We start from the raw sequence: 13,281 nt of genomic DNA, 5'->3' as shown, positions 1-13,281 counted from the left end.
TTTGATATAATTTGAAAAATCTTAAAAAAATTATCTCCTCCACCCAATTTCACCTAACCTATTTTTATACATTTTAAAGCTTTTTATTTGAGGAAAAAAATGGCTGACTTGTAAAGATTACAAAATTTAAATATTCTAAAAGAAAACTATATATATTAACATTCTTACATGACAGTCTATAAGTATATTTGTTGTGAGTGAACATGTACTTATAGCTTTCTATTATTCCAAATGAGCAATCCATGGATTCCCAGAACCAAGAAATAATTCTTCTAAAAATATATACCAAATTTAAAAGTTTCTTTACATACAATTTCTTCTACTAAAGAAAATATAAGCAAAAGAAGTAACCATAGAAAAATTACCTAGCTATTAAATAATCCACTTTCAACTTTAGCACCTTCTGCAGAATACTTGAGTCTCGGATGAGATACCGAAGGGCTCGTAATCCTGCTGCTCGTACTTCTTTTGCTTCATTCAATAAAGCTAATCGCAAACTGATGAAAACAAAACAAAAATAAGCATTGCTGTCTATATTTAGAATACCTAAAATACCATAGTTGATACTCTGAATAATCTAGTAAAGAATTTTTCAAATTTCAAAACCCCAAATGTGTTTCAAATATTAGATTAGATGCTTGGCTTTTATACGTAACCATAAAATATCACTAAATTTTATACATCATCATAATGTATAAAATAAAATTATTAATTTTTTACAACTATTTTTAATTAAGTATCTTAATATATGTTAAGTATTACTACACTGTCAGTACTTTAAAAAAGCATAGATTTTTAAATGTCTAATTATAATTCAGGAAAGACAAAAGGTACTTACCATATTATGATATGCTCATAATTAAAACCTAGCTTTTCTTCACTGTGGCCAATATTACAAAGAAGCTGTCAAGAAAAAAAATCCCTTAAATAGCAGGTCACATTCATACAGCATTTTAATCTTTACACTATACTCTCCCTGAAACAACCCAATAGGACAGGTAGTATAAATATTACACCCCTTTTCAAAGACGATTAAGTTGAGGCTCAGGGAACTTATGTCACTTTTTAAGAGACATACAACTATCTGTAAGAAAGCTATTTGAACCCAAGTCTTCTAACTACAATTCCATTGCTTTTTCAACTCTCTATGAAAATACACACAGACACTGAGACACACATAGACACACATATTAAAATACACAAAATAAAAATAAGATTTATCAACATTCAGGATAAATCCATAAAATATAGTAAAATTCATTTGGTTTAAATTTAAATACATCAAAACTTTCAGATTCTGAATGGTTTCTAGCTTTAATAGTTTAGAGAAGCAATGCATTTTAATATAACTAACATTTTTCCTTCATAAAATTTTGGGAAAACATTGACCTTACAAATGAAACCTCATGTTTCCCATAACTAAAACTCCCATCACTCCAAAAAACATCTAAGTTTTAATTTACACTGAATTTTTCAGAGTTTGATTAAATAAGAATTGTTTTTAAGTACCTACTACGTGTGAGGCATTAGGAATAAAAAGACAAAATACAAGAAGTCCCTGACCTCAAAGAACTTGTATTCTTTCAACAATGACTATCTTATGTAAGCACAGAAGTTTCTTCAATTGCTACTTGTGCCTTAATGCAATAGATTTAGAATGAAAAATCCATTCATTTAATGAATATTCTGAGCAACTGACTTATTTCTCTGAGTTCATAAACAGTTTCAATACTAGATAATCCAACAACGGGCACAACTACAACCTATAGCAAAATAAGAAAATGCTTTAGTGTATATATGTCATCAACAAAAGCTATGAGGGACTACAAGTTTACTATCATTTCTGAAGGATCTGAAGACCTATTTATTATTTAGGGGCAAAATAAAAGGGGATAGGGGCACTAGGTTCAGAGTAGAAAGGCCCTGGTCTTTCATGATAATGAAGAATCAAATGTAATCTTATGAAGCATAATATAGTTTATGCCAAGCGGATAAATAGATAAGGTGCATTTAAATGGCTGAGGAAACCAGAAGCACAATTTAATTTTATGGTTTGTAGAATTTTCCTTCATAAATTTCTTTCCAGATAAAGCCTACTTGGTGAAAAAGAAATGTCCTTCTTGACATAATGAAATTTAATTGAGCTGATAGTTATGACAATATATATTGCTTGACATCAGAAAAGAGTTCATGAAATGACATCAGATTTTCATCATGGGGAAAGTTTTAGAAATTATGTTATAATTATTCTCTAACTTTATAAGTAAAGTTTAGATGTTTCACAAGGTCAATATATCCCATATTTTTTAGTAGACACTACCTACTCTCTCGTAAATGTGGGAATCATGACCCACAATCAATCATATAGAATTCTTAAACTTCATGATGAATAAATGAAATTAGAGATCCTAAGAGATTATGTTCTATATTGGAGTAGCAACATTTATCAGCAAAACTCGGTGGCTAAATGATAGAAATGAATAAGTGGAATACACTCATGTACACTCAGTGGAGTACAGTGGTATAAAATTTTTTCTGCTACCTTTTTTTCCTCTTCTTTACACCTACCTCCTCTTTGGGGATATTTTTCTTCCCACTAAAGAACAACAAAAAATGGTAGCAACATTTTTATCTGGAGGACCACAGTGTAGCTACACAGGATTAATAATAATGAGTAAGTTAAAAAACTGTAATTTTTCTAGAACTTTCGTGGAATATAAAAGGTCCTGGTTACATGGAAATTATATCACAAGTTTTCAAAGAATAAGAACATAACAAAGCACAAGACACATTAAACAAAGTCAGTTGAATTTTAATCTTAAGTAATTCAGAAGACAGTTGAGAATCTTACAATACCCCAGGGTCATAATTATTTTCCTTGCATAGTACCATGTTAAAAAAAATTCTGCTTTTATACATTTTTGTTATTATTAATACTCAATAAACTACAGCTTAGTGTAATTTTGCTATCTCATAAACCTAAACATGAAAAGAGGTTACGGAGTTGTCCACATCAACTGAAGTAGTATGCTTCTCTAATTCTCTCCCCCTTCACAGGAATAAAAATATCAGGTTGATAATCTGAGGAAGCAATATTTGAATCTTTCATAATGCTTAAGAAAACAAACAAAATCTAGAAATGAACTACAAAAAAATCTATGCACCTATAGAGCCTCACATGCTACTTAGACACCTGACAAATGATTTTTTTTATCCTAAAACTTGCAAACTTAATAAGAAACTATTGAATTTGGAAATATACTTTCAAAACTAAGTACATTCACAAAAAAAAAATCCATCTACAATAACTTCAGTGACCATGTTTTGACAATAACAGAATTATTCATTTAAAAATGTTTTTGACACCAAAATAAAACTGAATGCTGTTTTTTAATCAAGGGATTATATCCTATGCTTTATTACCTCACCTTCCACTACAACAACTGATTATTTACAAAAATATATAGTAGGGGAAGATGAACAGCAAAGATTCCTCCAGAAGACAGACTGCATATTTCCTGAGAGAAGCACAAAGATTGCTGCACATGATCAGCAACCTTGAGGCAAGACACTTTTCTGGAGTGAGGCATACAAATAGGTTGGGATGCAATGGTTTCCCTATGTCATAAAATCACTTTAAATCTCTTAAAATATCTTTCAAATCTGTTCAAATGTTATGTCGTGCACAAGAGATACTAGTCTTTTTTTTTTTCCTATAAGGTATCCCATCTAAAGCTGTAGTGTGCTGAAACTGTTAAATATGAGCTGATTAGAAAATCAATACATACACATTAAACAGTTACACCGAGCTCTAGCTTAAAACGAAAACAGCTGAGAAGAGGCAAATTTGTCAAAAGAAAAAAATGGTAAAACTTTAGATGCAAAAATGAAAGTTACCTTCTCTAAGTGAAGAGACTCTAAATTCATGGAGTTTTATATATTTGGGGTAGGAAAACTATTATCTTTTTTCTCTTATTTCGTTTGCCTGGTACAAAAAAAGCCTTCCTGTCATTAACAGAAATCAAGCATATAAAAGGACAATCTCTCACTTAAAAAGAAAAGCTTTAAAACTGTCAGCAGTGAAGCAAAATTACATTTTTTTGGTGGGGGTCGGGGAAATTGAAATAACACTTTCTGAATTAAGTTCCTAAAAATTAAGTTAGTGAGTAGTACCAAATTCTGCCTGTGTATTTGATTTTAAAAGCATAAGAAGGATCTATTTTGCTGTTTGCCATTTGCTACATTTATGAAAGTGTTAGGTACAGAAAACTTAAGGTTGTAATATGTATTTCAATATATTGGTTGCCTACTGCCACCTGGTGGTAATGTACTACAGTATTAGGAAAAGTTTCTAAGTGGTACCACTCAAAATCTAAAGAAAAAACAAACCAACTAAATGTTCTAATCTATTATTCAAGTACAATAGGTGGGACATATGTATAAACTTTAATATTTACTATTTACACCAGTTAGTTGATATTATCAAGTGATTTCTTTTAATATTTGTCAAGGACCAGGTTGAAATTATTAACAAATCACCTAAGTTGCCAGGAAAACTAAAACTTGCTATGCACAAATATGACAGAGAAAAAAAAAATACAAACTTGAAGTAAGAGGCAGAAGTATGACTTTTAGTTCAAAGGAATATTTTTCAATTAGTTTGTGGAGTAGAGGGCTCATCTCAAAAAAAAAAAAAAACTCTTTTGAGCTCTGAGTCTTAAGCTTATTGAGTTAGCTATACCCCACTATTTCATTCATCAAATCAAGGCAGTATCACATGAAGTCTCCTCAAAACATACCATTAATCATTCACATTTCACCTCACTGAAATAGGCACTATCTTTTTAAATTTAAACTTTTTAAGTAATAAAAAGGAGGCTAGATCAATTATTTAATAAACTCAAATGGCAAACAATGATTTTAACTATAAAACATGTGGTTATAAATCTAAGATATTTTATCTTAAATTAATATGCTATATAATCTTTTTACTACTATATATAAGAAATTAAGCTAAGAGATTCAATAATAGATTCATAGTTCTTGATAGTTTAAGTATAGATTCTGTTTCAGGTAATCAGCAGAACAGAACTGATTTTTTTTTTATAACAAATAGTCAATCTGTATGAATCTGTTCCTTAAATAAAATGGCTAAAATGACACATTTATACAGAACTTGGATTTTGTGATCTGTAAAGATTATTTTCTGACAATGTTAAATCTATTATTTTTAACAGTTTCCAGGTAATAAGAATTACCTTGCAATACCTAAGATCTGTCAAACAAATTTTTTAAACAGACAAGTGTAACTCTTTAAAATAGAGGTTCTAGTATCAGCACTATCTTAATTTTATGTTAATTTTCTTTTGTAGCATGAGTTTTTAATATAAAAATTATTTCAAAATAAGATTCTTTTGGATGCTTTTAAAATAAAAATGAAATGTTTGAAAGACTTCAAAGAAAATAGTTTTTCAATATGTTAACAGGTGAAAAGTTTTTAAGAATTAAACAATTGTTCAATGTTACATAGAATTTAAGATACTTTAGTAGAATATGAAAGACTGTTTCAACCAACAGTTACACATTACTTTATATACCAAAATGATGTCAGGAGACAGTCATGGGTGTGTGACACTCACATGGTTACAGGATTATATCATTAGATCCTTCTGCCTGTACCTTAAAAGAAACCTTGTTAAGATATAATTCACTGTATTTTAACTGTAAGGATCAAGTATGTTAACTCCATTAACTAAATTTATACACAGTACTAAAGCAAGGGGATCATATTTAAAAAGTGGAGATTTTCTCCATTTGTCATTCTTACTACTTGTTTATATTAATATGTGAAAAAATTAGCTAAAAAAAAATCTTAGTTTCAGAATTATTTTTAAAATATAGAAATCCCCTACATGAAGTTGCTCATTTAAAAGTATCCCATTCTCAGCTAGGTGTCACAGTGGATAGAGCTCCAGCCTTGGAGTCTGGAGGACCCGAGTTCAAATTCGGCCCCAGATACTTGACACTTACTAGCTGTGTGAACCTGGACAAGTCACTTAACTCTGATTGCCTCATCCAAAAGAAAAAAAGTATCCCATTTCTGTAATAACATACTAAATTTATTATCACCAAATCATTCCTTATTGTCTAAGATCCTTCCAATAACATCTTTCAGCTAATCAACCCAAAGACCAACTTAGTCCCTCGGTCTTGATACTCAATTTAAATCTGTTTCTCAAGTGGGTTGCTAAACATCAAGAGATATTTAAGTACTTTAAACAGTTCATTTATAAAGGGCACAGTATAAATTGTGGCAGCCCTATTCCCAATAAATATGCACCAAGTCAATTGCTTCACCTGGCTCTTTCTAAAATACAAGGCAAAAGAGGACTAAGAAAAAAAAAATTTCAAGTTAAAAAAGCAACAACAAGAAATAGTTTTTAATCTGACTTCTACTAGTCCAAAATTCTTCAAACTCTTTAAAGTGTATAGTGGGGGTAGAAGGAAAGTGTATAGTGTCTTAAGTGTATAGTGGGTGGTGAGGAAAACAGGAACATTTGGCCCCTGAACTCTCAAGCTCTAGCTAAATGTTTCCCCCTCTTTCCACATGTTGCACTAGAATCCTCTTGCATTCTGGTCTTTAAACACACACAAACACACACACGCGCGCGCGCGTGCCTGCACAAAAATGTCCAAACTGGAAATATCTAGTTAGGGTCCGAAATAAAAGTGAGACCAACTGAAGGAAAGGACAGTAACTCTCTTGTTGACTGTGAAAGCTCTTGCTAAACTCTCTCCTAATGATCTCATCAGTTCCAATAAGTTGAATTATTATTCCTGTGCGGATGACTCCTATATAGGATATATATAGACATGTATCTATATCTATATATCCGTGTGTGTGTGTGTGTGTGTGTGTGTGTGTGCGTGCGTTTGTGTAAGTAACCAGCCCTAGTTTCTTTCCTGAGCTCCAGCTCTGTATCACCAACTGCCTACAGGACATATCCAAAAAAAGCCCCAAAGTCATCTATCTCAATCTTGACAGTCTAAAGAAGAACTAATTTCCCCTCTCTCCCCCCCAAAACCCACTTCTCTTCCTAATTTCCCTATTTCTGTACAGGATACCACTACTGTTTTAGTCACTCAGTTTTGGAACTGCTCCCCATAGTCAATTAGCTGCCAAGCCTTGTTGAATCTACCATAATATTTCTCCCATCAGTCCCTCTCTCTCCACTCACTCATTGAATCTACCATAATATTTCTCTCATCAGTCCCTCTCTCTCCACTCACAGAGTTCCAGTTCAAGCTCATATCCATCACCTCTGACTGGAACAACACCCTCCAAAATGGTCTTCTGGTCTCCAAACTCTATTCTCTCTAGCTCATCCTCTAAAGAATTACCCAAGCAATATTCCTAAACTAAAGCCTGACCACTTTATTTGACTATTCAATATCCCTCTATTGCCTCTAGAATCAAATATGAACTTCTTGGTTTGGCATATAAAGTCCTTTACACTGGACTATGTGCTACCTCAAGGTCTCTCTGTGTTGGCTGTTCCCCTGGCTGGAAAGCACTCCTTATTCACCTCTGCCTCTTAGAATCCCTAGTTCCTCCAAGCTTAACTCAAGTGACACCTACTCCTCTGATCACTAGTGCGTTCCGCCTCAAAAACAAAACAAACAAAAAAGAACTACCTTGTATATTCTGTATAGATTTTATATATGTGTATGTACATGTACACGAACCATAATATTCTCCCCTCCCCCTCTCCAGGAGAATATAAACTTAAAGTTTAAGGACCGCTCAGTTTCTGTTTTTGCATATCCAGTATGTTACTTGGCAAACAGAATGTACTTAAAAATGTCTGTTGGTTGACTATTGTAAGTTGATCTTACAAATTTATAATCTAGTAACCTAATCATTAAGACTACTTATTTTCTAGGCTCCCTGTATAAAATGAATACTATTTATTTCAAAATGTGTACTTCAATAGAGAAAAAAAAAGATTATACTGTTAATTTGGTAACATTGATTCTTTATAAGGGATGTGACATAACAGCTTACAGACTTATTCACAAGACCCTACTTTTAAAAATATCATACATGGAAGCAGAAGGAGTTTGTGGGACTTCCCTAGGAATTTTGATTAAGTATATAGAAAGGTTTCAGCTCTTCAAGTTAAGCTAGCTTCTTGAAGTATACCTACAGGAAAAATCCTCTAAATTCACTTTGCCTTTCTTGTAGATTATCCCAAGCAGTGGCCTAACAGGGATCATTCAATGGATCACCACAGGAACTAGAATATTGTTCCTGGGATATTTCTATATCTGGTTTTACATTTTCCTAGGGTTCCCCAAAATTATCCTAGATCACAGGACTTAGGGCAAAACACTAAGTAGCCTATAGAGCAACAGTTACATATAACTAAAAAACCATTCCACTGTCAGAATCTAATAGAATTAGGAGCACATCGTTTTATGGAAACTAACTTTGGTCAAAGCACTAATTTGCTACCCAAGCTTTTCCTGAAATTACACTCCAAGACCAATTATTTATCCTCTTTTTAGAATGTGACACTGAGGAGATGAAATTAAGCAACTACAACAACTAACTGATCAGTCAAATTTTAAGATGGCCAGTACAAAAAGGTTAGAAAACGTTCAGTAAGTATCACCAACAAATCAGAAAAGGAGAAAATCCCAAGTGTCTTACCTTAGTAAAGTTATTCAGGTGACCTAGCTTTCTCATATTTGATACTCCTTGCAATTTGGCCACATTTTGGAGGATCTCCCTTAAGTTATCATAAGGCTCTATGCAAAAGAAAAGACAATTGAAAATAATTTTATATGACATTTTCATAGTCACAAAATAGGGAATTTGCATACCTGTGTTTTGTTGTATTTTTATTTATTTTAAGAAATATTTCCCAATTACATTTTAATCTAGTTTGGGCTGGACTAGGACACGTGGCCAGTAACTCCGCTCTACATAAGTACAGCAGTGACTATGTTATCCCTGTCCTCATCAACTCATATGGCTCCTATTGCCTCTGGAATGAAACATAAACTCCCCAATTGAGCTTTTAAAGTCCTTTACAGTTTTGGCCCTAAACTACCTTTCCAGCTTCATACATTATGCCCCACCCAAAAACTCTGCAATCTAGCCACATTAGCCTCCCCTTTGTTCCTGTGGTCTTACATTTCCAGGTGATAAGCCTTTCACACTAAAATACATCTCCACCTCATAAGGTTCTTCCCTATCTCCAAGTAACTAACTGCTACTACCCTGTTTTTCCCTGCTTTGTAATTAACTACCTTAACCTTATTTGCATTTTTCTCTATTTTTAATATACTTACATATGTACTTTTTGTCTCCCCTGTTCAAATGTAAACACCCCAAATCCTTTGGCATACCTGTGGGCCATAAGCTGCCTGACAGCTGCAGGTTGTGCAGGCCTGCTTTAGGAGTAGGGACTTTCATTTTTTTGTATCAGTATCCCCAATGTCTAGCACAAAGCCTGGCACATAGTAGGTGTTTAATGCTCACTGAATGATGAAATGATATTTCATTGTATTCATATACCACAATCTGTTTGACCATTCTTCAATACATGGGTACCCATTTTGGATTCAGTTCTTGGTGATCACAAAGGGTGCTGTGGCCAATATTTTGACCTTTCTTGTTGGGACATATACTGTGGGGTATCTAGGTCAAATGGTATGCACAGTTTAGTACACATAATTCATAATTCCAAATTGTTCTCCAGAATGGCTGGATCCATTCCTAGAACCACTATTTTATTAACTTGCATGTCTTTCTGCAGCCCCTCCAGGACTGTTTCTTTTTTTTTTTTTTATCATATCTGTCAATATTTTGTAAGTATAAAGTAAAACCTCAGAATTCTTTTAATTTGGATTTCTTTTCTAAGTGATTTAGAAAAATATTCTATATTGTTGTTAATGGTTTGCAATTCTTTTAAGAACTATTAGTACATATTCTTTGACCACTTATCCACTAAAGCATGGCTCTCTTTATTAAATAAACAACTACAAAACTATTATTATGTGCTAGGGATTACAGGTGAAAACAATATCACTGATTTCAAAAAATTTGAGGCAGGAAACACTTGTTATTGGGGTGGGATCAAGGAAAGTACTTCAGAGAGGTATTTTTAAGGTATATTTGTATTTCTTCTCTTCTGGAAACTTGAACTTTTTGGATTTCTGCTCAAAATGTAGAAATTCAAACTTTATGTCAGTGAAGCTTACATCAATTAAATTACTAAAAAATTTTAGATAATCATACTTTAGGGGCATTACTTTATACATGGCTTCACGGTAGACTTGCTTTAAAACATAACTAATCACTCCATAACACACCTGTTATGTATCATCTTTTTTTTGTACACTAAATCTTAATGTAAGGAGCACGTGTAATCTAATAGGGTTCATACTGATGCTAAGTACAGAGTGATTACATCACGGTTTCTACAACCTTATCTATTAATAACACAGTATCATGTATTACTTAAACAAAACAAAAACAACCTAAAAAACTACTACTATATTACTCACGCTTGCAGATGATTTAATTTCAGATCTTCTCACTTTGTACTTGGGATTTTTTCCTCCCCAAATGAACTCTCCTGCATTAGTCTTTCCTGTTTACTGATTCAATTCCATCCACCCTCAAACTCTCCCCTCCAAAATATCTGGCTTATACAAAATGAGACTAAGAGTGGCAGCCAAGCCTATAATCAAAATTTTAGTACAACTGACAGCAAAGCTGTGATTTAACAATAGACCTCAGGATAGAGGAACAAGGGAAGCATATACTTCAGTAGTTTTCCTAAAAGGATCAACTGCCCGTCTTGACAGCCAGCATTAGTTATTCATTGCGTGACAAGTCCAGAGATCACATGTGTTTTTTAGATTATGTAAAGATATAAGTGAGCATTTGGGGGCAAAAATCTATCAGTGGTCGAAATATCTTGAATTTAAAAACAGCCGCTCAGAACTGCTGAAAACTATAAACAACAGAGAAGCTGGAAGGAAATAATGGTACATATTTCCTACATGTTGTAGGAAGATTGTGGAGACAAGTGACAAAGAAGGCAATGGTGATAAAAATGAACAGAATTTTAATTGAATTGAAAGAAATATTTTTAAATAGTCAAAATAATTAAAAGCCATATACAAACATTAGTTATAATACAATACACTTATTTCTTTAAATGTTATTTTTTTAAAAGATAATTTATTTTATGAGTGTTGGACCATGCTATAGGCATTCTCAGTCAATCAATATTGCCAACTTTCTTCAATCATTGTGATTATAATTATCATATCCAAGATACTGGCTACTCCAGACATTTAATGTCAATAAACTTTTATTTTTTTTTTATTTTTTATTTTTTTTATCCTAATGATTCCTAACCATTTTATAGTTATGACTTTTTTTTTTTTTTAACACAAAGCTAGATAAGGGGCAACTAGGTGGTGCAATGGATAGAGCACTGGCCTTGGAGTGAGGAGGACCTGAGTTCAAATGCAGCCTCAGACACATAATACTTACTAGCTGTGTGACCCTGGGCAAGTCACTTAACCCTGATTGCCTCACCCCCCCCCAAAAAAGCTAGGTAGCACAATGGATAAAGTGCTAGAGTTGGAATAATGAAGCCACGTTCTAATTGTCCCTCATATGCTTAATAACTATGGGTCAAGTCACTTAACCTCCACTTGCCTCTCGGTTTCCTTATCTGTAAAATGGGGATAAATAGCACTTACCTGCCAGAGTGGTTGTAAGATATATGTAACATCGAGATATATGTAAGTGTTTTGCAAATCTTATAACTAATTATTTCTCTGTATGTATATATGTACATATACACACACACAAATGATAGCTATTATAGTTATTAATATTATTAAAATTAAAAGGTATTTGAATTAATTTTGTGAACTTCAAGAAAAACCTTTTGATCATTTGAAATTTCGTCACGTGTATCACAAAATCAGGTGGAAATTGTTGATATATCCCAAGAGTCAAGTTATCACCAAAAAGTCCAAGTGGATTTAAAGGTGGAGTAATATGATATGATAAGAGGACAAGGATAGAAGAGGAGAGTGTAAAGTTGGAACTGGTTCACCAAATGGTTAAGATGGAGAAGGGAGGAGAATGCAGCTATTGCAGAGGTGATAGCCTGGGACAGAATTGTGGGGTCCAGGGACTAGAAATGTGAACGAAAGAGTGTTTGGAGTTGCAAGCAGAGGAAGATGTGGAATGAAAATAGACTGTGATCAGATAAGGGAATTTCAGAATTCATGTACAACTGAACTAGTGTGTGTGTTTTGAGGTGGTGATAAGATCAGGGCTAAGATCATCTTTGTTGCTTGTTGTAGTGGGGCTGGATGAATAGGTCATGGGAAATTAGTAAATTGAGAAACTGAACGTAAGGGTGTGTGAGAGACTATCAATATGTATGCTGAAGTCTCCTAATATAAAGGTAGGAATTGAGAAGTAGGCCAGGCACTGAACTCATTGAGGAAAGAAAGGAAGTGTCCTGGAGGTCAGGAGACAACAGCTACCAGGATTCTGACTGAGTGGTAGATAGAGACTGAGTGAACCTCAAAGGAGGAAAGATTATTAAATGATGATGATAGAGAAAGAAGTTTAAAGTGGCAATGGAGAGCAAGGAGTATCCAACTTCTCTACCTCAACCACTGAGTCACTGGTCAGGGCAAAACGGGTGAAAATATATGTTGCCAGTGCTGGAAATGGAGGCTGTGTCATCTAGAAGGGAACCAGGTCTCAGTGAGACGATGGAAGGAGTGGGGAAGATAACAGTTTAAGATGAAAGCAAGTTTGTTACCCATGGAGTAGGCATTCCAGAAAGCAAAGTGTTAGAGATGGGTAGCTTTAGAGAACGTCATTGGGAGGGTGAGTTGAGGGGAATGGAAACAAGGGATTGGGCAGTGGGGAATAAAGAACATAGTCTGAACAATGATAGCTAGGGTTCAGAACAATTGGGATGGGGAGGGTATAACCAGGATGGGGAGAGTTTGTAAGTTACTGAAGCAAGATTACGCTGTAAAATGTTGCAAATTTTTTGTCATGTAAAAAATTATACCAACTGTCAGTTTTCATACTGGTTCAATGCATACAGCATACAAGACTGACACATACTGCAAAACAAATAAATAGATCTGAAATGTGTTATCTTTTGCTAAAACTTTTTTCTTTAGAGGGACCTCTGCACTTTTTTCATAGAAGCTCAATTC

The 13,281-nt window shown here is 33.6% G+C and overlaps 1 protein-coding gene across 5 annotated transcripts in view; it reads right to left on the bottom strand.

Moving 5' to 3' along the window:
- RICTOR (RPTOR independent companion of MTOR complex 2) overlaps window positions 1–13,281 on the bottom strand; it is a 130,556-nt gene that overhangs the window by 69,973 nt on the left and 47,302 nt on the right. For all 5 annotated transcript variants that reach the window (XM_027863345.1, XM_027863346.1, XM_027863348.1 and 2 more), the window contains exons 3-5: window positions 8,714–8,811; window positions 839–903; window positions 366–497 (exon numbers count right to left, since the gene is read on the bottom strand). In XM_027863345.1, coding sequence (XP_027719146.1) covers window positions 366–497; window positions 839–903; window positions 8,714–8,811 — 295 coding nt within the window. The remainder of the gene's footprint in view (window positions 1–365; window positions 498–838; window positions 904–8,713; window positions 8,812–13,281) is intronic.

This window comes from Vombatus ursinus, unplaced genomic scaffold (genome assembly GCF_900497805.2).
Source record: "Vombatus ursinus unplaced genomic scaffold, bare-nosed wombat genome assembly UNPS02014772.1, whole genome shotgun sequence".
Lineage (NCBI taxonomy): Eukaryota > Metazoa > Chordata > Mammalia > Diprotodontia > Vombatidae > Vombatus > Vombatus ursinus.
Note: the sequence above shows the minus strand (reverse complement) of the source record. Positions and strands in the feature narration are given on the sequence as shown.